At 48.9% G+C, this 24,881-nt stretch overlaps 1 protein-coding gene and 1 long non-coding RNA gene across 5 annotated transcripts; both read left to right on the forward strand.

Moving 5' to 3' along the window:
* Positions 1–238: 238 nt before the first annotated feature.
* On the forward strand, positions 239–7,904 carry LOC121101746. Its single transcript, XR_005833780.1, has 2 exons — positions 239–377; positions 6,098–7,904. It is a non-coding gene; the product is annotated as an uncharacterized LOC121101746 (long non-coding RNA).
* A 4,293-nt stretch (positions 7,905–12,197) lies between these two features.
* On the forward strand, positions 12,198–24,620 carry ZNF623 (zinc finger protein 623). 4 transcript variants are annotated; one of them, XM_040625994.1, is made up of 3 exons: positions 12,266–12,281; positions 17,142–17,334; positions 20,772–24,620. In XM_040625994.1, exon 3 carries the CDS (start codon positions 20,848–20,850, stop codon positions 22,357–22,359), a length of 1,512 nt encoding a protein of 503 aa, XP_040481928.1. In that variant the 5' UTR covers positions 12,266–12,281; positions 17,142–17,334; positions 20,772–20,847; the 3' UTR covers positions 22,360–24,620. The 4 variants fall into 4 exon arrangements, with proteins under 4 accessions (XP_040481929.1, XP_040481928.1, XP_008682305.2 ...); XM_040625995.1 differs by lacking the exon at positions 17,142–17,334 and having other exon boundaries at positions 12,198–12,281; XM_008684083.2 differs by lacking the exon at positions 12,266–12,281 and having other exon boundaries at positions 16,370–17,536.
* The last annotated feature ends 261 nt before the right edge of the window (positions 24,621–24,881 follow it).

Genomic DNA, 24,881 nt, shown 5'->3' on the forward strand with positions numbered 1-24,881 from the left:
TGACACTCCGCAGGCTCAGGCCTGGGACCAGCAGGCGCCGGCCGGTGTCTCCCAGGACAGCCGCGGTCCGCGGGCCGGCCTCGGGGGCTGAGGCGCCAGCTGCCGGGTCCGAAGGGATGACGGACCTTTTCTGGTCCCCCGGTGGCAGCCCTGCCGCGTCCCTCGCCCCCCCCCCGACAGCCCTGCCGCGTCCCTCGCCCCCCCCCCCACGACAGCCCTGCCCCGCCCCTCGGGCCCCCGGTGGCAGCCGTGCCCCGGGCTTCGCTCCCCCCCTCCCCCGTGACTGGTCTGCCCGGAACTTAGGGCCCCCGGTGAATGGTGTCCCCTGGACCCACGGGCCTTCGCTCTAAATGCAAGCCGACCTTGCTCACACACTGGTAAGTAGGAAGCGCACGGTCCTCCGATCTTGACCACACTGTATAAGGAAAATAGATTCCACTTAAACTATCCCTGAAGTTAGGGTTTTGATATGAGTGGAAGTCAGCGCGTACCAGCAGGTCTGAGCGCTCTGGTGATGAAGGCGGGGCGGCCGGTCGGTGAAGACACCTGGTTCCCAAACTGCTGTGTGTTCTTCCCACGTGATTTCCTTTTCTTGCGTTCATTTCACCAGTTACTACTTGTGTTGTTACAATCAGAATTTGTCACATAGTTTGTATTCTACTGACCACAACGTCAAATTAGACAGTCTTTCCTAAGTCATTATAGTTTTTTGGTTTTGCTTTTTTGTTTTTTACTTTGCTTCAATTTGGAGAAACTGCTTTGCTGAGGTAGTAGCAGTTGGAATTGTCAATAAATCCCGAAAGCAGTACTTAGATCCAGAAATGAACCGTGGATTTTATACATCACATTCCCACACTGTGAGAGGGCTGTATATGGTTTACCGAAGTTGCAAAACATCGTAGCACATATTTTAATTCAAATTTAAAATCCTCACCCCCATGGAGTGTCATTTACTATCTCTTACAGCAGCGGTACATTATTTCGTAAGTTCTTTCACATTTTAGGATACTGGAATATTATAAAGAAAACCTCAATTTATTTACAATCCTTTTTAATTGGCATTATGCTTTCATCTGTAATGGTCAGAAAGTCATTTTTATTAAAATTACTCTTGGTCTTTTTAAAAATTTTATCTTTAATTTAAATTCAATTAACGTATAGTGTATTATTCATTTCAGAGGTAGAGGTCAGTGATTCATCAGTTGCATGTAACACCCAGTGCTCATCACATCAGTGCCCTCCTAATGCCCATCACCCAGTTACCCCAGCCCCCCACCCCTCTCCCCTCCAGCAACCCTTAGTTTGTTTCCTAGAGTTAAGAGTCTCTTATGGTTTCTCTAGATTTAAGAATCTCTTGGGCGCCTGGGTAGCGCAGTCGTTAAGCGTCTGCCTTCGGCTCAGGGCGTGATCCCGGCGTTCAGGCGTTCAGGGATCGAGTCCCACATCAGGCTCCTCCGCTGGGAGCCTGCTTCTTCCTCTCTCACTCCCCCTGCTGTGTTTCCTCTCTCGCTGGCTGTCTCTCTGTCAAATAAATAAATAAAATCTTTAAAAAAAAAAAAAGGAATCTCTTATGGTTTCTCTCCCTCTGATTTCATCTTATTTTTCCCTCCCTTCCCCTATGATCCTCTGTTTTGTTTCTTAAATTCCACATATCAGTGAGATCATATGATAATTGTCTTTCTCTCACTGACTTATTTCACTTAGCATAATACCCTCTAGTTCCATCCATGTCATTGCAAATGGCAAGATTTCATTCTTTTTGATGACTGATAATATTCCATTGTATATATAGACCACATCTTCTTTAACCATTCATCTGTCAGTGGACATTTGGGCTCTTTCCATAGCTTGGCTACTGTGGACACTGCTGCTCTAAGCACTGGGGGGCAGTTGTACATTTGGGTGTATGATTGTGAGAATTTTCGCCTTCATGGTCATACAAACATTTTTGTTTCTCATTGTTTCAATTTCACATATTTATTAGAACATTACTGTTGTGTGTTTCTTTCTTTCTTTTTTTTTTAGGATTTTATTTATTTATTTGTCGGAGAGAGAGAGAAAGAGGGAGAGAGACAAGCAGGGAGAGTGGCAGAGGGAGAGGGAGACGCAGGCTCCCTGCTGAGCAAGGAGCCTGATGTGGGAATCAATCCCAGGATGCTGGGATCATGACCTAAGCCGAAAGCAGATGCTTAACCAACTGAGCCACGCAGGTGCCCCAATGTTTTTTTTTTAATTTTTTTTTATTTCTAATTTTATTTTTTTAATTTAGTTTCCGCCTAAGCCTATTTCTTCTTCCTCCTCCTCTTCTTCCTCTTCTTCTTCTTCTTTTTTTTAAGATTTTTATCCATTTATTTGAGATAGAAAGACAGAGATAGCAAGAGAGAGCCCAAGTGGGGAGGAGAGGGAGAAGCAGGCTTTTCGCTGAGCAAGGAGCCACATGTGGGGCTCGATCTCAGAACCCTGAGATCACGACCAGAGCTGAAGGCAGATGCCTAACCGACTGAGCCACCCAGGTGTCTCCCCAATGTTGTTTTTTTTTTTCTTAAAAGCTTTTCACTTAAGTCAAAGCCTGTATCATTTTGCAGTGAGCAAAATCAGTGAAATACTCACCCGTTTTTTTCTTTGTTTTCATTTTTGGAAATTCATCATCATAGGCAATAAATATTGGTTGTTTGTGTCTTTGCCCTGGTGCAGTCTAATGAAATGTGCTTGTAACAGTCACCGGTCTGCGTCCGTGCACTGTGTGTCCAGTCATTAGGTGTTGGCTCGGCTGGCTCCAGCTCACAATACTCTCAGCATTTACTTCATGGGAGAGTCTGTTTCAAGGAGTGGGGGAGCGTCGAGCAGAGGACTACTGAGTAACACAAAACAACGACTTATGCCAGTTTTTATTTCTTAAAAAAACCATGCATTTATACCTTACGCTGTTTAGGATGGCAACTGTCAAAAACACAGAAAACAACAAGCATTGATAAGGATGTGGACATATCCGAGCCCTCAGGCCCTGGTGGTGGGGTTCTGACATGGGGCGGCTGCTGCTATCCCGTGTCTGGGTGTGCACCTCAAAGAATGGAGATCAGGGACTCAAACAGATATCTGCGTACCATGTTCCTAGCAGCGTTTTTCACAGTAGTCAAAAAGTGGGAGGTTTTTTCCTTAATCAAAAAAAAAAAAAAATGTTTGTGACTTCTTGACTTAAAACCAGATGAAAACCACCCCCTCAATCCTTGTGAACTACTGGGCTGGGAGGAAAGAGGGGCAGAGGGTTTGAACCTTGAATAAGCAAACAACAAAGGGTAGTCATCTAAAGTGGGGCCATCTGTGCACTGCTTTAAGGAAGGTCAGAGCAAGCCTTCCCACATTCCCAACAGGATCTGCATTAACCTGCCTGCATTGACCAGCCCTGAGGGAGGTCAGTCTGTGGGCATGAGCAAGCTGGAGGGCCAAAGATGGAGTCAGTGTGGTCAGCACTCCACCACCAATCCTGAAATTCACGTGGAATTGCAAAGGACCCAGAAGAGACAACACAGTCTTGAAAAAGACAAGCCAAGTTGGGGGATTCACATTTCCTGAATTTCAAAATTTACTACAAAAAATACTGTGGTACTGGCATGGAGATAGCCATAGAGACAAGTGGGATAGAACTAGGAGTCCAGAAATACATCTTTTTCAGTTGATTTCTGGCAAGATTACCAAGACCATTCAACAGGGAAGGAAGAGTCTCTTCAACAGATGGGGCCAGGACAGCGGCACGTCCACACGCAAAAGGAAACTGGACCCCTACCTCACACCACATACAAGACTCAAAATGGATCAAAGACCTGAATGTAGAAGCTAAAACTTGAAAAAATCTTAGAAGAAAACAGAGGTAAATCTTCATGATCTTGGTTTTGGCAATGGATTTTTAGATATGACATCAATAAACAACAAAAGGAAAATAGACAAATTTATTTTATCAAGTTTTTAAAATTAAAAGACATCCCACGGGGGCCTGGGTGGCTCAGTTGGTTGAGCATCCGACTCTTGGTTTTGGGTCAGGTCATGATCTCATGGGTTGTGGGATGGAGCCCTGTATTGGCTCCATGCTCAGCACAGAGTCTGCTTAGGATTCTCTCTCTCCCACTGCCCCTCCCCCACCCCCTCTCTCAAATGAATAAATAAATATTAAAAAAAAAAACACAAAGGAAAGACATCCCACAGAATGGGAGAAAATATTTGCAAATCATGTATCTGATAAGGGCTTGGTATCCAGAACATACAAAGAACGCTTAAGCCCCATAACAAAAAGACAAACAACTCAATTAAAATTGGGCAGACTTTAATAGACATTATTCCAAAAGTATATATAAGTGGCCAACAAGCATATGTTCAACCCCTGTAGTCATTAGGTGCAAATCACAACCGCAAGGAGATACCACTTCACACCCACCGCAATGGTAATGCTAATGCTAATACCAACAGGAAACCAAATGTTGCCGAGGATGAGAAGAAACAGGGACCCCTGTGCACTGCTGGCAGGAATGTAAAATGGTGCAGCCACTGTGGGAAACGGTTTGGTGGTTTCTCAAAAAGTGAAATATAGAATTACCATATGACCTAGCAGTTCCACTCCTGGGTATGTGTCCACAAGAAATGAAACTATGTCCACACAGAAACTTGGACAGGAATGTTCATAGTAGCAGTACACATAACAGCCAAAAGGTGGAAGTAACCCAAATACTCGTCTGTACCAAAATGTGGTGTATCCATACTGTGGAATATTCTTTGGTAATAAAAAGGGATGAAGTACTGATTCTCACTATGGCGCGGATGAATCTTGAAAACATTCTGTTAAGTGAGAAAAGTCAGACTCAGCAGATCATTACTACATGGTTCCATTTATATGAAATATCTGGAATAGGCGAATCCACAGAGACAGAAAGCAGACGCGTGGCTGCCAGGAGATGGGCTGGAGTGAGGGGACTGCTTCATGGGTGCAGGTCGCTTCTGGGGGCTTGGAAATGTTCTGGAACCAGATGGTGGTGATGGTTGCACAACTCTGTGAATGTATCCCTGAACTCTATACTTTAACATGGTTAATTTTATGTTATGTGAATTTCAACTCAGTAAAAAAAAAAATCAGTCTCAGACAGAGGAGGTGATAGATTTGAGAGCCATTTCTAAGGAGGAGAGCAGAACATGGCAGCAGTTGGGATGTGGGCAGTGAGGGAAGGGTGTTGAGGCTGAGAGTAAAGCATGTACGTTGGGGGGATGGGGGATGTACCAATGGGAAGAGGGTCCGTAGGAGGATGAACAGGTGTGTTTGGAGGTGGGAGGGAAGCCAGAAATGAGGTGGGTCCTCCCTCTGTTGAATCTGAGTTATCTCCAGGACACTTAAATGAGGGTCTCTAGTAGGTGGCTAGCTGGGGCTGAGCATCTGGAGAGAGGAAGGTACGAGGTCAGGGCAGAGAAGACAATAGTGTTGCAACCCTGTTGTTGAATACATGGTCTGAGAAGAAAAGAAGGCTTTGGACGTCACCTGATTTCCATTTACTGTCGAGGGTGAGCCCGGAGAGGAGGGCCTGATGGCCTTTTCTTCAGTCACGTGTGGACCGGGTGGCCAAGGGAGGGTGGTGCTCCCAGGTTGGCAATACCATGACAGCGGCTTGCAGGGGATCATGGGAAGTGCCACAAACCAAAACCGAGGTACTTTCCCAAAGAGAAACAGGGAGGGGATGGGTGTGAGGCTAAAACCAGAGATGTTCATTACAGTCCACTCCCTGACTCCCCAGTATCCGCAGAAGCCCATCTTCCCCTACAGCGCTCGAAAACTCCCTCTCAGCCCTTTCCAGCATAGTGCAATTATCACGCTGCCCCCCATCCCTGGCCAAAGGAAGAGAACCCAATGTCGGGCTCTTGGCTACACCCTGTCTCACATCTAGTATTTCTGAGTCACATCTTCTCCAGTTTTTCGGGCGAGATCCCACCATCTGTTCGCATCTTATGGACTTAATGTTGAATTTAACTATCGAGATCACTCCCTAGTAGGACAAAGGTAGAGCAAAAAGAAAGGAAATTAACTTCATTTTTTTTTCGGATTTTATTTCATTTTATTAAGTAGGTTCCACACCCAATGTGGGGATCGTACTCATGACCCTGAGATCAAGAATGGCATGCTCTGCCGACTGAGCCCGCCAGGGCCCCCGAAGTACGACCATAGCACAACGTAGGTATGACTACGACACATTCAGGACATAAATACAGAAAGAGCTACAGTTCCCGTTAAAGTCGGAGGCAAACGGATTTTCTCCTCTGTGAGCAATCTACTTGTTTCTGGATGTGTGTGTAGTATTTTATCTTCGAAGCTCAGGGATTCCATTAGAGTCGGTGTTCTCAGTTATGCTGAGTACACAGGAGGCCTTTCAGCTCTGAGATCCTGTCGTCCTTCAGTTCACGGAGGTTTCCTTCTGTGGGACTGGAGTCTCCACAGCTCGCGGGAAGCACTGGGGCCAACTCGGAAACCCGCCAGGCCACTTCCCTGTCCGTTTACCTAGCGGGGCGAGGATTCCTAAAGGGCCAAAGTAATGCCTTACACTGCACCTCAAGTTTCTGCATTTCTGTATTTCCTCGAATGGCCATGTACTGATTGCTTCTGTGATTAAGTTCTTCCGGTGTCTGTGAGCAAACAGCTGGACACGCTCAGGCTTTCTCTGTCTGCAGTGACCCTTACTTGGCCTCGAAGTGGCAGTGTGAGCAGCCAGGGACGCGGGGGGCTCACGGGGGGTCACACGCCCCTTGGCCACCCAACTTTCACGTGCATCGTATGGGCTTCATGACCTCTGACTTAGGGCTCTCATCTGCTGTTTCCACCATGTGTTGTCATCGTTTTTAATGTTATTATCGTATGGAAAACATTCGTACCGTACAGACTCAGTCTCTGTGGAACGATCAGCTAAAGAAGAAAAGTTTAAACACAGTGCACACCTTTCACATTTCGTACAGCCTGACTTAAGCAAAAAAGCAGCACCCGCCAGAGTGACCGCCGGCGGTCAGCGCCTGCCAGTGTCAGGGGCCGAGCTGCCCAATGTGGGGCAACAAATCAGCATCTGAAAATAAAAAGCCAGAACCGAATGAGGACCAGAACCTTGTCACCTGCAGACTGGCTCTGCCAGGTGCTCGTAGTGTGCTGTGGGGTGAAAGGTCATCCAAAAGCTCTAGAGCCCATCTGGGCTCAAAGGACCCTCAGAACCCACCTGTGTTGCAAATACAGACAGTGACGTAGGTTTTAAAAACACAGTCCGGAGACATCTGGAAATGGTAGCTTTCAGAGCTTCAGCTTGTCCAGGTTCGCGCTACAGTGGGGCGGACCGAGCAGGCCACAGGATGCTGCTGGTGGTGCTTGGGACCGCTGGACTGATCGGCGTTGTGGTGCAGAGAGGCGGTCTGGGTCCCCGCACTGCCCTCGCTGGGATGCTGGCTGCTTGGGCGGCCCTGGGGCATCCTCCTTAGGCCCCCATGAGCTCACAGCCCTTGGGCTATGCAGCCCAAGCCACCCCCTTGGCAGCTGCTTCTGACCCCGAGCCCACAGATGTCCACACTGCATCCTGCACAGGTGGGGTTTCTAACAATTGGGAAGGCCAGGCTTCTGGATGGAGCTCCTGCCTCGTGCTGTACCAGCGACACAGGAGTGACCACTGCCTCGCCGGCATTTCGTGCTCTCATGGCTTTTTAATCTTGCCCCCGCCCCCCGCCCCAGGTGTTTTCTGACAGACACCTCATCATGGGTGTCATTCGCATGTTCCTGATGGCTAACCACCGCCAGCATCTTTTTGTGTGCTTATTTGCCGTCTTTCTATATTTTTGGTGAAGTGTCTGTTCAGATCTTTTGTTTGTGTTCTAATTAAATTATTTGTTTTCCTTGTTTAGAGAATTTTTCGTGTATTCTGGATACAAAGACTTGGTTGGATATGTGGTTTGCAAGTCCTTTCTCGCACTTGTGGGGGTTCTTTCCCTAGCCTACCCTTTCATCCTCTTAGTGGGGCTTCCTGAGGACCACGAAGGTCTGTGGGTTGTGCGGGGGGGGGGGGTTGAGTGGTGCAGGCACTTACGGAGGAAAAAAGATAAATTAACTAACGGGTCTGATGCTTCTTGCTTTTCTTCCCGTTTTGATCTGTGATTCCAGTAATACTTGGAAATTAATGTAGTATTTGCAATAGCGGGTGAGGAATATTTTGCAATATTAATTCATAATCTCCTGAATTTGTATATACGTAGGTCTAGGTGAAACATGCATTTGACTTAAGGAAAAGACTGGAAAAAAGCAACAAACAATTTTAGGCATTGATTTAAAATATTATTGAGGGCAAGAAGATGACCCTAGCACTGAGAAGGGTGGAGAAAAGTGAACAAACAAACCAGAGTTGTTTTTTTTTTTTTAAGATTTTATTTATTTATTTAACAGAGATAGAGACAACCAGCGAGAGAGGGAACACAAGCAGGGGGAGTGGGAGAGGAAGAAGCAGGCTCACAGCGGAGGAGCCTGATGTGGGGCTCGAACCCAGGACGCCGGGATCACGCCCTGAGCCGAAGGCAGACGCTTAACCACTGTGCCACCCAGGCGCCCCCAAACCACAGTTTTTGGCCAAAACTCCAGAAGCATTTTTTTGTGCTACGTGTCATGTGGGGGGGGGCTTACTTCAATTGTGCTGATCATGACGTCAAAAATCAGTTGGACATGGGCTCTGTATTCCACTCCACGGATCTCAGCATCTGTCCCCCCAGCAGTGCCACACATACTCGATTACAGTAGCGATGTGGTAGGTCTTAACATCGGGTAGAATGAGCCTCTCACTTTATTCTTTTTCAAGGTTTTTTATTTTATTTTTTATTATTTTTAGCTATTCTAGGGCCTGTCCTGTCCATATATAAATTTAAGAATAAGTTTATCTGTGTCTACTAAAATTCTTTCTGGGATTTTGATAGGAATTGCATTAAATTTTTAGATTAATTTTGGGAGATTTGATATCTTTTTTTTTTCATCAGGATAAACGCACTCCTTAATAGCCATCCCCTATTTCCCCATCCCCCCATCCCACTGAGCAGGGAGCCCAACATGGGGCTGGGATCATGACTGGAGCTGAAGGTGGACGCTTCACCGACTGAGCCACCCAGGTGCCCCAGATCTTGCCCATGTTTTAAGAGAGGCTGTCCTCTCTCCCCTCAGGCGTCTGTAAGAGGCCTCCTCCTCCAGGAAGCTTCCTGGGCTATGCTGAGGGTGAGGGGGGTCAGGAACATGTCCTCAGGGCCCAGGGCCCCTTTTCGCACTGCTGATTATAACAGCTCCTTGTGAATCCTCCCATGCTCCCGGCATCTCACCCCTTGTGAATATTGTCCTTCCCCAACTCCAATTAGATTTTGTTTTGCTTCCAAAACCTTGCTCCGACTGGGCTATTATAATAGTCATCACAACCCAGATGTGGGCTTGGGGTCCACTGTGCAATACAGGGAGGGGGCAGCGCACTAGCAGCTAAGCAGAGGGCGGTCCTCTGAGGCAGCACAACTGGTCCCCCTGGGCAGCACGAAGTTCTCATGGCAACCGCTCTCTGCAAGCTGACTCAAGCACCAGAGAGCAAGTCTCTTCCCAGGGGTTAACAGGTATTAACTCTTGCAGGAGCCTGGTGGGCAAAGGCAGGTGGCCCTCCCACAGTGACAAACACCTGGGCACCGTCAGCCGCGTCCTCCCCAGGAGACAGGCCCTGTAAGAGAAACCATGCAGCCCCAGCAAACTTTCTCGTAGGCTTGAGATGAAGCACGTGGTTTCTCCAGTGCCACCTCTGGAGGCCTCAGCCAGGACAGCCCCCACGGCACCTGCAGATCCGATCCAGGGCAGGCTCTGCTCCCAGCCAACCAGCCTCCCACTGACCAGCCCTGCTCCACGGGTGCAGCCCCAGGCCTGTGCCGAAGGTTGGGAGGGGTCCAGCTCTGTTCTGACCCCTTAGTTTCAACACCGCCCTATTTCTGAGACTTTTTTTTTTTTTAATACTCTCTACCCCCATGTGGAGCTAGAACTCGCGACGAGATCGAGGCACAAGCTCTGCGACTGAGCCAGCCAGGAGCCCCTCTAAGTCTTAGTAGGGATGGGTGGGAGTTTCTTCGCAGTCCTCCCCTGTGGACCACACATATCATGTGTAATCAATCACATTGTATATAACGCCCCATGTATCACGACCCATCACTTCCTAGTTTACCCACACATGCCTCCACTCACTATGGCTGCAACACTCATTTCTTTTCAGTACCATTCTTCTCAAGACACTTTTTTATGAACAGGCAGTGTGTGAAAGGGGGGGTTGTTTAACTCACTTTATGGGGATATTGGCTCATCATATGGAAAAGGATCAGATTCCAACATCTCATCACATTCAGAAATACATTCCAGGTGGTTGGAAGGCCTAATGGGTGAGAGTAAGAATCTTAAGGCTGAGAAAAGACAGCACCCTGAGGGTCCTGTGACAGAGGGAGGAACAGAGTACGCATCACAAAGGAGAAGACAGGCCTGGTTCTTGAAGGGCACATGTATCTGTGAGCAAATAAAGGCAAGACATTTGCAATACATGGTACAGGCCAATAATCTGTATCCAGGCTAATAAACAAGCCACTGAATCACAAGGAAAAAGACAACCATCCCAGTGGGAAAATGGGGCAAGGTCATTTCAGTCAGAGTTAATCAGTTCAAGTGACTAGTAAATATGGAGGTTTGGCCTGATTAGCGATCAGATTTGTTCACTGAAGCAGCAGGAGGGGTCGGGGAGGAGCCCAGGGGAGCGTCTGGGGAGATGGTGATGTTCTCTGCATTGTGGGGCTCACAGAGGAGGATACATCTGGCAAAACGACTTATCACAGGTTATTTATTAAAAACAATTGCACTTGCTTGCAAATGGCGTCTCACTGAATTTGATAACAAGAACCAGGGTACTGCTCTTCACCCCTTGGGTGGGCGAGTTTCAGCAAGTCGGACACTAAGTGTTGGTGACGATGCGGGGAAACGAATCCCGTCACTCCCACAGACGGAGTATGAATTATGACAGTCCCTGAAAAGCGAATCTGGCAATATGGTAAACTAAAACGCGCACATTTAATCCCGTCTCCGGGCCTGTCGCCTAGAGAAATCCTTGCCGGACATGGGAATGCTGTACAAGGATCTGCCCTCTTGCACTATTTGCAATAGAGAAGAGGGAAACAATCGAAACGTTCATTAATAAGGAGGGGTAGAGGGAGTTTGAGTGGGTGGACCAGACCAACTGTGTGCGTTAACATGGGGTGATTTTAAAACAGTGCTGAGTAAAAACAGCCAACTGCACAATGAGGTGATAGGTGCACCTGCCGCCTGAAGGCTTAAAACGCACGCACGGAACGATGCCGAGTGTTGCCGCAGACGCCACAGTAGCCAGGGTCGGTGTCGCGGACCGCCGAGCCAGCCTACTTCTCAGCGGCCCCCGTGGATCGGTGGGGTGGGGGGTTCTCTCTCGCTTCTGCACGCTCCTCCCATTGCTCTCCCTTCGCTACCAGGGCCCCGGAGTCGTCCAAAGTGTCCTGTGCATCCCCTGCAGGTGGGGACCAGGAGCGCGGGAGTTCCCAACCAAGCCACCCCCGCCAAGAGCGGCCTAATTCGACATCTGCTCCGGCGCCCGGCGCCGGTGTGCGGAGGCTTCTTCTGCACCCGTGGGACGAGCCAGACAGCCAGGGTAAGGGCGTGGCCCTAGGGGCGGTCGGCCGGCCGCTCACCACCTGCGTGAGCTCGCGGACGAGCCCCGACTTCTCCGGCTTCAGGCCCCGCCGGCCAAAGGGCGGCGTTCGAGGACCATCCCGCGGGGCTGTGCAGGGCACGCCCTAGGCGACGCCGCCAGCGGCGGGGAGAGGAGGCCCCGGTCCGGCCCCCACCCCGAGCCGGCTCCAGGGCCGGCGGGGGGCCCCGGGGAGCCCGCAGGGCCGCGAGCCGCTGCCCGCGGAGCCCCCCTCCATCCCCGAGCTCCGCCCGGCGGCAGCCCGGCACCTGCAGCTCGGCGGAGACGAAACCCCGCGCGTGCACGTCCGCTCGGGGACCCGCCGCACTCCGGCGGTGGGAGCGCAGAGGCCGGACTCCGGCCGGCGGAAGCCCGTACCACCGAGAGGCCGCTGGCCCCGGGGCGGCTAGAGCGGCCCCGGAAGCTCTCGGGGCTGGGCCTCGGCCGACTTCCGGCGGCGGCGTGAGGGCGGCGGTGCGGGCTTTGTCGGCGGACCGTCGTTTCGCGGCTGGTGTCCGGGTGAGTGGCTCGTTTCCGGCCGCGGGTCGGGGCGGAGGCGGCAGGGCCGTGCGGGCGGGCGGGTGTCGCGGGCGCGGCCTGCCTCGCGGGGCAGCGGGCCGGCCCGCACCTTGTCTCCGCAGGGAGCGCCCAGGGCGCGGACGCTCGACGCCCGGGGACGCGCGCCTACGCCGCCGAGCGCCTGGCCCCAGCTCCTGGCGTCTCACTTCTGCTGCTCGCAGCCCCTCTGGGCCGAGCTGCTGGGCGGAGGTGACGAGTACGGGTGCGCGCAGCGCTGCTGTTTGCTCCGGGCCTGTCTCCTGCGTCTGGAGCCCGAAGGAGCGCTCCAGACGATCACGGCGGACGGCCCGGGATATGGAGCCCCTGGTGCGGGAGGAGAGGTGCCCGGGGTGGGGGTGGGGAGGGAATTGGGAGGAACAGATTGCCCTCCAGACCTTGGGCCCCAAGAATTCTCAGGTGCGAGAGGGGGTTGGCTGCGCTGTTCTGGCGCTTTCCTAAAGGCCCCCTTTCCCCCTAGAAGTCTTTATCAATCCCAGTGGCTGAGTCCGCCGAAGTCGGGGACCTGTTATCCCCTCACACACCGGTTACGTCATGGCCGCCGGATCCTCGGCCTGAGGTTCCCCAGGAATGTTAGCTGGAGGCGGGCTTGGAACTCGGGCAGTTTGTAGACTTGTGCTCATCACCATCCCGTCTTTTCCCTGGGGCCCAGACCCGATGAGCGATAGAAATAAGTGTCTTTTGCCCACCTAGGATCTGAGATGCCCTTGTCCCCCAGGCTTCAGGTGGTGCCTTGCTCCCATACGCAGAGAGGGAGCCTTTCTCCGTATTATAGACGTAGCATTCATAGTATGTTAATGCCAGCAGTAACCACAGCGTCTCTCTTAAGGCAGAAAGAGAGAGGAACTGGGGGGAGGGATTGCTGTGTTTTTTCACAAGCTTGCACACACGGCTCCAGCCTCCTTTGCAGTGATGGTGATGGTGATGGTGATGGATTCCTGACTCCTGGAAAGGTCTTGGGGATGATGTGGAGAGAGGGCAGAGCTGAGAAGGCCCAGACAACACTCATGAGCCAGAGGGAGGGTTAGGCTTAGGGTTAGGGTCAGGGAAGCCTCTGACCCAGAATCCGGCCGTGCCATCGAAGTGGTTCAAGGAGCTGTCAGGCATGTCCATGCTGCCTCGGGTCACAGAAGCCGACTGGTGAAAGGACACTGGACTTGTCAGGAGAGAAGGCGGGCAGTATCCTTGGGAGCAGGAACTAGAGTGCAGTGGGGTGGGATGGGGAGGAGACAGCAGCAAGCAGCTGGTTTGGCCTTAGGCAAGTCACCTCCCTGAACCTCATGGATATTTGTGAGGAGAACATGAGAAAATGAGAAACGAGACACCTTGCCTAGTGACTGACACACACCAGGTTCTCAGTGCCCTTCATCCCTGTGGTGGCAGGAGCAGGTCAGATCTTCATGCACATGGCTCTGGTTCGGGTCTCATTCAGGTGCCCCTTGCTCTTGTTATTCCCAAGGGTGAAGCTCAGAAACCTTCCTGCTTCCTTGAGGCTGTAAGCCACCGACAGTGACTCGGGCCGGTCTGTGAGTCCTTTATCAGTGCACAGGAGAAAAAGCTTCTAATGTCTGTGTCGAGCACTCCCCCCGCTTGTCATCCCCGAGCTCACAGGGTCCCACTCCAGGTTAAGATCCCACTTCATTTCCAGCATGGAGGATTGCCCCATCTCTCTCAACATCAACTGTGTATTTACACAATTTCATGTTACATTTTATCCAGCAGATTCTATGTGTTAGAACAGAAAGGTAGGCCATGGTAGCTCAGTATGTTGTGGGATCACAGGTGTGGTGTATTTTTACTTCCTTTTGTTCATTTCATTGAGGTTTCTTTAAATGAAAGAGTATTGATTCAATTTTGTTTGAATTCACAAAAAACAAGGAGCTAAGCAAACACTGACAGATGGCTGATTTTCAGATAAATGTTTATTCAAAGCCAGGTATAACTCTCTGAAGTTAGGGGAAAATTATGAAAACCATTAAAAGACACATACTTTTTTTTTTTTTTTTAAGATTTTATTTATTTATTTGACAGAGAGAGATAGATAGCCAGCAAGAGAGGGAGCACAAGCAGGGGGAGTAGGAGAGGAAGAAGCAGGCTCCCAGCGGGAGAGCCTGATGCGGGGCTCGATCCTGTAACGCCTTGAGCCGAAGGCAGACGCTTAACGACTGAGCCACCCAGGCGCCCCATAAAAGACACATACTTTTTTTTTTTTTTTATTAATAATGATTTTTTATTATATTATGTTAGTCACCATACAGTACATCCCCGGTTTTCGATGTAAGGCTCGATGATTCATTAGTTGTGTATAACACCCAGTGCACCATGCAATATGTGCCCTCCTTACTACCCATCACCGGTCTATCCCATTCCCCCACCCCCCTCCCCTCTGTAGCCCTCAGTTTGTTTCTCATAGAAAAGACACATACTTTTAAAGCTATTTTCTTGTAGACGCGTATAAGCTTGTTTGCAAGGAGTACAACAGTCTTTTTAAACATAAAAATCAGAAGATATTACTTCCAAAACAAAACCCAACATCCTACCCGCCCTTTTTTAATTAAGAAAAATGAGGCTTAAACTATCAGCTTACTTTTATAATACCCCATATGATCCTGTAACAGTGATAGGTGACACTTGGGAAGGGAAAAAGTCTTCCACAGTGGGGAAATGGGCACTGGAGGAAGGTTGACCTGGGTTTGAACCTTAGTGCTGCCTCTTACTAGTTTAGCGACCTTGGGCAGTTGACTGTCTCTCTTAGTCTCCGTTTTCTCATCTAGAGTAAATAATGGAGGGAACATCTGCCTTAGAAGGTTTAGAGGAGTGTGTGAGACAATGCGAGTCAGTTGCTCAGCTCTCTGCCTGCTGGGGTTTGAGGGGCCCTAATAAGCAGTTTCCCACCTCTCCTCCTGAGTTCTGAACCAGTGAAGCACATGGCCAGACTGCCACCTTGCTTCTGGGCAAAGGCTGGGTCACAGCATCAGACAGACCCCGGGGCTTGCTCACAGGAAGCACGGGTTGCTGGGGCCCCTCCGAGGCTGCTCTGCTGACCCTGCCGGCGTAGAGGGGCAGAGCAGCGCGTGAGCCCCTGTGGAGGAGGCTGTGCGCTGCCAGCCTGTTATTTACCCAGACTTTCCATTCTGCTAACTCCTTCTGTGTCTGGGGAGGAGAAAGGGTCACGCAAGTGGGCAGAATACCTCAGGGAACATGCCTCCTTGTGACACCAGAGGCACAGGGACAAATGTTCCTTCCAGTGTCTGGTCCGAGTAGGGATTCAGTGACTATCTGTGCTGGTGACAGCGTTCAGAGAACCAGGCTGACATCTGTGTGGATAAACTTGAGGAATGCCAGGATATATTATAAGCGGGGGAAACACGGGGGAAACGTTGCAGATGGATGACTGTAGTGTGATCCCATTTTTACTTTTGAAAATCAAGTTTCTGTGGGTGAACGTATGTGTATAATTGTATTTGTTCAGGCAGAGTGTCAGTGAACATGTATTACCAAAACAGCTGACAGTGGTAACATGTTGAATTGGTGGGGATTCTGGTGTCTAAGTTTTGTCTATATTGTCTACACTTCTTTATTATTTGAAATATTTTTACGACGCATACCTTATGTTTCTAATGGCTAAGGGTTAAAAAGATAGAAAAGTAAAGCAGGATGTACAACTGAGTGGTATAGCCCCGATTTCATAAAAATTCTGGTGCAGGAAAACTACCAGAGGAAAATGTTCACTGGTAATCTTAGTGGTGGGGTTAAGGCCATTTTGTTTTTCTTTTTTCAGTTTTTCTGTTGTTTCCATTTTCTCAATTGGCATAATTTACCTTATAGCTTGAAAAAATAAGTAATTTTTTTAAGCAACAGAAAGATTTTTAAAAACCAAGTTTTTGCCCCACATCAGGCTCCTCCGCTAGGAGCCTGCTTCTTCCTCTCCCACTCCCCCTGCTTGTGTTCCCTCTCTCGCTGGCTGTCTCTATCTCTGTCAAATAAATAAAAATCTTTAAAAAAAAAAAAAAAAACCAAGTTTTTGAGCCTTTAGCTCCAGAAAACGTCCTCAGTGAATGCCAGGAGGCAGGCCTCATCTGTGCCGCGGGTCACGGCTCCGCTGGGTGGGTCTCCGCGCCAGGGGGCTGTGTGGGCAGATGAAATAGCAGGCAGGTTTCATACAGACAGAAATGCCTGCCACAGACTTGTGCTCAGCTCCTTGTCCTTATTGCCAGTTATTGGTGTGTGGTTCTTTCTTTTTCATCACTGGGAAGATTACTCTGAGTAATCAGCCTGTTTCTTATCATTACTTAAGCATGATTAAAGTTGCTGTAACAGAGATTGAAAATAGTGTTTCTAACAAAAAACTTAACTTCTAATTCCACTTTGCCTATCTAGGTGGCTCTGGCCATCAAGGCCGTGTGGCAGCCTGGCTGCTTTGCCTCATCCACGTGTCACCATGGGGAGGGAAAGGGGATGTAGAGGTTGGGGCCCTGCACGCATCCGTTCCATTCCCAGCTCATTGGCCGGATCTCAGTCACAAGGTCACACTCAACTTCAGGGGACTCTAGGAAGTGTAGTAATTTGCTGGCTGGCCGTGCGCTTACTCAAATTTTAGGTGGCATTTCTGTCACTCAGAGGGAACAGAGAGTCTGAGCAGTCTTCAGTCTGCCACAGTTTACCCCACTGGCTACTCTTTGTCCTACACCAATTACTTCCTCTGGCCCGGAGGGTGGGGTGTGGCTTTTTTTTTTTTTTTTTTTTTTTTTTTTACCAGGTGCCAGTGCAGCTTCACACAGTCATACTCTAAACTCATGCCAGCCCTGGCCTCCCTGAATGCTGTCTTCAGCACCCACCAAAAGGAACGTGACTGTATGGACTCGCCCACTCAAGAAGGGGCAGAATCGCTGCCCACAGCTGTCCTGGTTCCCAATGGAGTTTGCAAAACTATCCTGACCAGGTGACCACTAAAGTGAAGCGGACCTGGGGCCTGGGACCCAGCAGTCACTCCCAGGTATACACCCAGCAGAAACGAGGACCCTCATCTACCAAAAGACGAGTACGGGAGTATTCACAGCACCTTTAATCATCACCCCAAACCACAGACAGCTCAGGTGTTTGTGAGCAGTAAACCGTGATCTGGTCATGCAGTGGTGTGCTGTGTACCCGTGAACAGCATGAGCTGCCAGTGCCTGCAGCGTTGACGACTTTCGCAGGTGGGGCACTGAGTCTAAGCAGGTACATATTTGGGGCAGTGATGAAGATGTTCTGGAAGTGGATAGTCCTGATGGTTTTGCAGTCATAGGAATATTTGAGAAAACACTGAGTTGTGCACTTTAAGATGGTGAGTTTTATGGTATGTGTTATAATTCAACAAAAAATGGGTACATGTTGGGGCGCCTGGGTGGCTCAGTCGGGTAAGAGTCTGGCTCTTGGTTTCGGCTCAGGTCATGATCTCAGGGTCGTGAGTCGTGAGATCGGGCCATGCTTTGGTGCTGCACTCAGCGCGTGGTTTGCTTGGGATTCTCCATCTCCCTCCCCCTGTTTGTGTCCGTGCACACTCTTTCAAATAAATAATGGGTACGTGATGAGTAAAACGCAGGCACAGAAACATGTATAATTCTGTTTAAATGAAATTTTAATTTTTAATTTTTTTTTTTAAGTAAGCTCTACGCCCAGCGTGGGCTTGAATTCACAACCCCAAGATCAAGAGTCGCATGCTCTGCTGACTGAGCTGGCGAGGCGCCCCTAAATGAAATTTTTTAAATGGGCAGAATTCATCTATAATAAAAGAGGTGGTTGCCCTTGGAGGGGGAGCCTTTTGGGTAATATAAATGTTCTGTGTTGGCCCAGTGGTGGTTAAACAGGTGTCACAAGGAGTTCATCAAGATATCTGTGCTTTATGCAAGTTCTAGCTCACATAAAAAAGAAATGTGTTGAAAGGATGCCCTGGTGGGGCCACAGAACACGTGTTACCTGGTCACTCCCTCTGCTTCTCCCATTGTTGCCTCACCGCGCCCCCAGCTTTGCCCTCAGAGACAGGTTCTTACCCTTGATGGCCACGTTGGAAATGGGTCTGGAAAGCATCCCTTCATGGGGGTACACAGCAGGGTCTGCTTCCCACTGGTGCAGATTTGGTTATTTAGAGTCTTTTTTTTTTAAGGTTTTATTTATTTGACAGAGGGGGAGAGAGTATGAGCAGGGGGAGCAGCAGAGGGAGAGGGAGAAGCAGGCTCCCTGCTCAGCAGGGACCCTGACATGGGGCTCGGGATCATGACCTGAGCGGAAGGCAGACGCTTAACCAGCTGAGCCACCCAGGCGCCCCCTGTTTGGGGTCATCTTGGATGGAGCTCCCTGGCTCCATGGAAGTGGACTTAGCTGTGTAGAGTTCTCAGGTGATACATCTGTAAGGAAGGCCATATTGGATAGTGGGATCAAAACTGAAGCTGTGGCCAGTCCCAGTGGAGCTCTGGGGTTGAGATAAAACTAGAGTTGCCCCCAGGGCACTCTAGGTTCCTGTGATTGACCAGGCATTGGCTGTGGCATGGTAGGTATCTGAGATGGCCCTCCAAGATTCCTGGCCCTTAAGCTACACACACCTCCTCCCAGCTGCCATGGAAGGATTTTGTAGATGTAATTGAGGTCCCAAGTCAGTTGACATAGAGTGGCAAGGCTCTCCAGTGGGCTGACCTAATCATGCATACCCTTGGAAAGCAGTTTTCTGCAGCTGGTGGCAGAGAAGTCAGAGAGGTGTTCTGTGTGCTGTTCCTGGTGATACAGGTGTCCCTAGGAGCAGAGAGCAGCTGATAGCTGGCAAGGAGTCAGGGACTGTCCTGTGGTTGTAGGGAACTGATTTCTACAACATCTGAATGAGTTTGGAAACAGGTTTCCCAGCGCTTCCAGATGTGACCTTAGCTTGGCTGACACCTTGTGTGACCCTGAACAGGGATCCCAGTCACACTGGGCTAGACTTCAGACCTTGAGAGGTGTGAGATGACAGACGTGCTGTTTTCTGCTGCTGTTTTTGTGGTGCGTTGTCCTGCAATAATGGATAGCCAGGGGTGGGCCTTCTGGGGGACGGGCACGACCTTGGGGAAGGCAGAGTCGTACCTAGAGGTGGTTCCTGGTGGGGTGGGGGGTAGGGGTGGGCATTGCTCTGAGCAGGGGAGCTCGGCAGAGCACCCCAGCAATGATAAGGTTAAATAACCCTGACTGAACAAGCTTTTCCACAATGACACACCGGTGAGATTCAGAGTGCCATGTACAGCAGCCCAGTGCCCTTGCACTCCTTGCCAGTCCTTATCTTCTCCCTAAAGGTCAGCTGTGTCTCAGTTCTCCCACCATGGATTGCTTTTATCTATTTTTTAACTTGATATAAACAGAATCATGCAACACAAACTCTTTTGTGCCTAGCTTCTTCCGCTGAACATACATCTGTGGGGCTCATCTTTTCTTTTGTATAGCAGTTCTTCATTGCTACGTATTATTCCCTGGAAGTATTCCTCAATCTGCCCATCCCTCTGTTGGTTATTTTGGTGGATATGAATGCTGTGAACATTCTTATGTTGTAGACTTGTACAGGGGAGGTTTGGTGCTGTTGAGTAGATGAGAGGGGTGGGTTTTAGTGCCCAGGTGGAGGTGTTCACCCTAGATTGGATCAAGGACAGTATAACACATGTAAGGAGGGAGGGTATGGTCTGGGTATGGACAGGTGGGTTGGTAGATTGGGTAGGAGAAAATTGACATTGTCATCTCATTTCTTCTCTTCTCTTGTTGAGATAAGCAAGGGCATCAGCTGAGAGGGAGGAGGGAGTGTTGGACATTTGAGAGGAGAGGACAAAGCAGGGCTGGTCTTGTAGGAGAATGAGGAAAGTGTAGAGATTGCTGCTGGCTGTCAGGGCCCCATTAATCAAGGGATTGTAAATGTAGAGAGAGCTCAGTTGGCATAGATGCAGACACAGAATGGGAAGCAAGTGGAATTTAATCCAAGTTGGGGTTTTCCCGTGCAGGGATGATAGAGGAAGGGCAGGCGGAGTTAGGATGATTATAATATATAACCCAAAATAAGCATAATACCATAGAACATGGGATCTAAGCTGGGTACAAAGGGAAAGGAGGACAATGAAGAGGTGGCAGGATCAGTACGTTTGTGTTTCTTTGGAAATAGGTCTTAATTTTTTTTAAGAGTTCAAGCCACATCCCTCTTTGTCTACCACCCAGCCACTCTGTCCCTGGAGTTGGGTGTTGGGGGTGGAGCCCCAGAGAAGCCTTCTCAAGTGGGTGAGGTAGGTGGCCGAGATGCACACTGAGGTAAAAAGTGTGGTCAGAGGAAATACTCTTCCATCCCACTCTTTGGATGTGTTTAATCCCTCATCCCCCCCCCCCCCCCGCTCCAGCAGATTTTTGTCTGTTGACAAAGGGAAAAGATGATCTTATTCTCCTTTATTTCAGATTCTGACCTAGGAACTTGTGACAAGAGGGTGACTCTGGAGCCTGAATTTCTGAGGATGGAAATCTGCCCAAGACTATGTCAGAAACACTTACAGTGATGGAGCCCCCTGCCTCTGAGTCTGGGGCATTCCCTGAACCCAGATTAGGAGGACTGTTGGGAAATCCAGAAGGGCAGAGCCTGCGGAGCTGCTCCCCTCAGGAGGGCAGTTTCAGGGGGGTGACGGTTACCCATTGGAAGATCCAAGCAGGAGAGGCAGCTCGGGTGGGCAGTAAATCAGGAGAAAGCCCAGTTCTGAGCTCAAACCTCCTCCTTCTCCAGAGAGAGCTTGTGGAAGGGGAAGCCCACCAGTGTGAGATTTGTGGCAAAAACTTCACATTTAACTCGGACCTAGTTAGACATCAGATTTCTCACGCTGGGGAGAAACTTTACAGATGTGAGCAGTGTGGGAAAAGCTTCAGCCAGAGCTCCCACCTTGCTGAGCATCAGAGAGCTCATACTGGAGAAAGACTCTATGTGTGCAACATGTGCGGGAAGGACTTCATTCACTATGCAGACCTCGCTGAGCACCAGAGAGCGCATGCAGGAGGAAAGCCATTCCGATGCATGCAGTGTGGGAGAGCCTTCCATCACAGCTCAGACCTGGTTCGGCACCAGCGAGTTCACACCCGGGAGAGGCCTTTCGAATGCAAGGAGTGTGGGAAAGGCTTTAGCCAGAGCTCCTTGCTTATTCGCCATCAGAGAATTCACACAGGAGAAAGACCTTATGAGTGTAATGAGTGTGGAAAATCCTTCATTAGGAGCTCGAGCCTTATTCGACATTATCAGATCCACACAGAAGTGAAACAGTATGAATGTAAGGAGTGCGGGAAGGCCTTCCGTCATCGCTCAGACCTCATTGAACATCAGAGAATTCACACTGGAGAGAGGCCCTTTGAATGTAACGAATGTGGGAAAGCCTTTATTCGGAGTTCAAAACTTATTCAGCATCAGAGGATCCATACTGGGGAAAGGCCTTATGTGTGCAATGAGTGTGGGAAGCGCTTCAGCCAGACATCAAACTTTACCCAGCATCAGAGAATTCACACTGGAGAGAAACTCTATGAGTGTAACGAATGTGGGAAAGCTTTCTTTCTGAGTTCGTACCTTATTCGACACCAGAAAATCCACACTGGAGAAAGAGTGTATGAATGTAAGGACTGTGGGAAAGCTTTTCTCCAGAAAGCCCATCTCACTGAACATCAGAAAATCCACACTGGGGATAGGCCCTTTGAATGTAAGGACTGTGGGAAAGCTTTCATTCAGAGCTCCAAGCTGCTTCTACATCAGATTATTCATACTGGAGAAAAGCCCTATGTGTGTAGTTACTGTGGGAAAGGCTTTATTCAGAGGTCAAACTTCCTTCAACACCAGAAAATTCATACTGAAGAGAAACTCTATGAATGTAGTCAGTATGGGAAAGACTTCAACTCAACCCCAAACTTTAAAAATAATCAAGGTGTTCACCAAGAGGGACTTCCCTTGAGTAAGACCGCCATACATTTGGGTGAGAAGTCCGCAGGTCAGGGGGAACATACAGATAACTTATAAAATAATTACTCTCCAGCTCAGTGAGTGATGTTTAGAAGGGAGGGGAATGAGTCTTAACTCATGTGACTTTGGATGTGTCCGTGTGTTCCAAAGTCCTAGACAGGGCTGCTTTTCAAGTGGGCTGTCCCCTACCACTGTGCAGCAGCACTGGGCTACTGTCCTCCACTACGAACGTGTGACGTCAGGAGAGCCACGTGACTGGACAACTGACTTTGAGCTGGAACAATGCTGGGGGAGGGGCTAGGTCTCAAAGAAGCTTTCTGTATGTTATTGCACAATTACAATTCACCAGAGTTAAAAATCCCTTTTAAAGCAGAACTATGTATCTAATCTTAATACTAAAAAGAATATCACATGGTAAATTTTGATCAAAAAAGCAAGTTGGAGAAAGGCCTTTGTTATTTAAAACCACAAGTTGGTTCCCCCTTGTCTTTAGGATAATTTCCAAGTTCCCGGTCCTGCTTTCTAAGGCCTTTTGCTTCCTTGAGTTTCATCTCCCACTGCTTAACCTCCTGCCACGTGGTTGGCACTGCAGCAACACTAACTGCTCGACGTCCCCACTTCACCCAGGCTGCACCTGCCTCCTTCTCTTTGTCCTTGTTTGAATGCTCTCCACTCCACACCTGGTGAACTCCTCATCAGGAGTCAAGACCCATCTCAGGCATCATGTCAGGCTCAGCCAGCTCTGCCCCTGTGCTTGTGTTGTTAGCGAGCACTTCTATTACTGCACTTACTTTGGTATATCAAAATCGTGTTTTTATCTATCATTTCTTTCATTATTACACTACTAATTCCTCAAGGACCTGGTCATAGTCGATTGATTTATGTGTCCCTGGTACCTAGTGCAAGGCAATAAAACACACCCAAATCTATGTATAATTGGCTTTTCTTTTGCTTCGTCCTACTGTAGTTTAAATTTTTGGATTTCGTTGTTGTGTAACAGTATAATTTACTGGTCTGTTGGAAGTATCTTCTCTCTCAGCCCTGTTGATGTCTTCTGCTTTTATGTAACTCAGAAGTTGTAAGCAGTAGCTAGAAGACTAGCATGCTTCATAGGTATGCCTTTAGAGCTCACCCGTGACCGTCTGCTTGTTTTGGGGCAGTGTTGTCTTCACCTGGTTGCCTGCATGTCTTTCTGATCCGCTCAGGGCACACAATCCCAGTGCACTGCTCAAGGTTTTCTGTCTCAGCAGTTCCATGATCGACCTCCTCTCTTCTGGTCATTTTCCCTGCTTTCTGGCTCATTTTGTCATTTATCTGAAAATGTATTAATCTAGAAGGACCAGCGCTGAACACTTAGGGAACAGTTGAAATTGTTGGGTCTGATGGCGAAGAGAAAGACCACTGCACAGAGTGAAGTGCTGAAGTAGAAGTCCCACGTTGTGTAGGAGCAGAGGTAAGGAGGGGACTGACCTGGTGTGGAGGGTCTGGGCCGGCTTCACAGAAGAGTTGACCCCAGAACTGAGAGCGCCATGGCAGCTGGACAAGAGGGTGACCTGGGAGAGGAATCTGCAGATACGGGAGGCGAGGCAGACGCCTCCTTGGGGAGCTGTAGTATACAGTAGATAATGGTCTACCCAACTTTCAGTTGCTGCCTCTGATTTTCTTTTCTCAACATTAACCGAAACAGCCAGTTTTGAAATGACATGAACCAGTTTGTTTGTCGCCTGTGAGGGCGTGTTCTGAGTTCTTAAATTCCAGCAACACTAGAAGGCTTCAGGGGGTAAATGATAAAGAGGAGCATATAGCACGACATCTTCTGGAAAACTCATTACTAGAGATGTTTCAAATGGTGCAGAAGACATATTACCAGACAATTTCAATCAACTTCAGTGATGTCTAGTTTCCATACAGTAAAAACACCTATTTAAAGTGTACAGAATTTTGAGAAACCATATACTTGTGTAACCACTATTAGAATAAAGAAAAATAACATTCTTCTCACCCAAACATGTTGCCTTTTGCCCTTTCCCAGTTAATCCCACCCTCACCCCGGCTTCCTGCTTTGGGTCGGTGTAGATTAGTTTTGCTTGTAGAGCTTCACGTGAATGGACCCGTACAGTATGTAATTCTGTGTGTCTTCTTTTGCTTGGCATGTTTTCAAGACTCAACCAAGTAGCTGTGTGTTTGCGTAGCTCTCTGCTGTGTAGTGTTCCATGGTATGGGCATACCTTTGTGAGTCCTCCACCTGTTGATAGAAATTTGGGTTTCCAGATTTGGCTTTTATGAATAAAACTGCTATGAGCATTTGTGTAAAAGTATTTATTTGGACGTGCCTCTTTATTTCACTTGGGTTGATGCATAGGAATTTAATTTCTGGGTTGTAAGTGTGTTTTTAACTTTATAAGAAATTGCCAAAAATTCTCTATAGCGGTTGTACCATTTCACACTCCTCCCACAGTATGACTGTTCCTGTTGCTCCACATCTCTTGCCAGCGCTTGATATTGTAACCCGCCTGAAATGTAACCCACCCAGTAAGGTGTGATGGGTCTGTGTGTTTCTCAGTTTATTTGTCTGCTCA

This window comes from Ursus maritimus, unplaced genomic scaffold, assembly GCF_017311325.1.
Source record: "Ursus maritimus isolate PB19 unplaced genomic scaffold, ASM1731132v1 scaffold_9, whole genome shotgun sequence".
NCBI classification, from domain to species: Eukaryota; Metazoa; Chordata; class Mammalia; order Carnivora; family Ursidae; genus Ursus; species Ursus maritimus.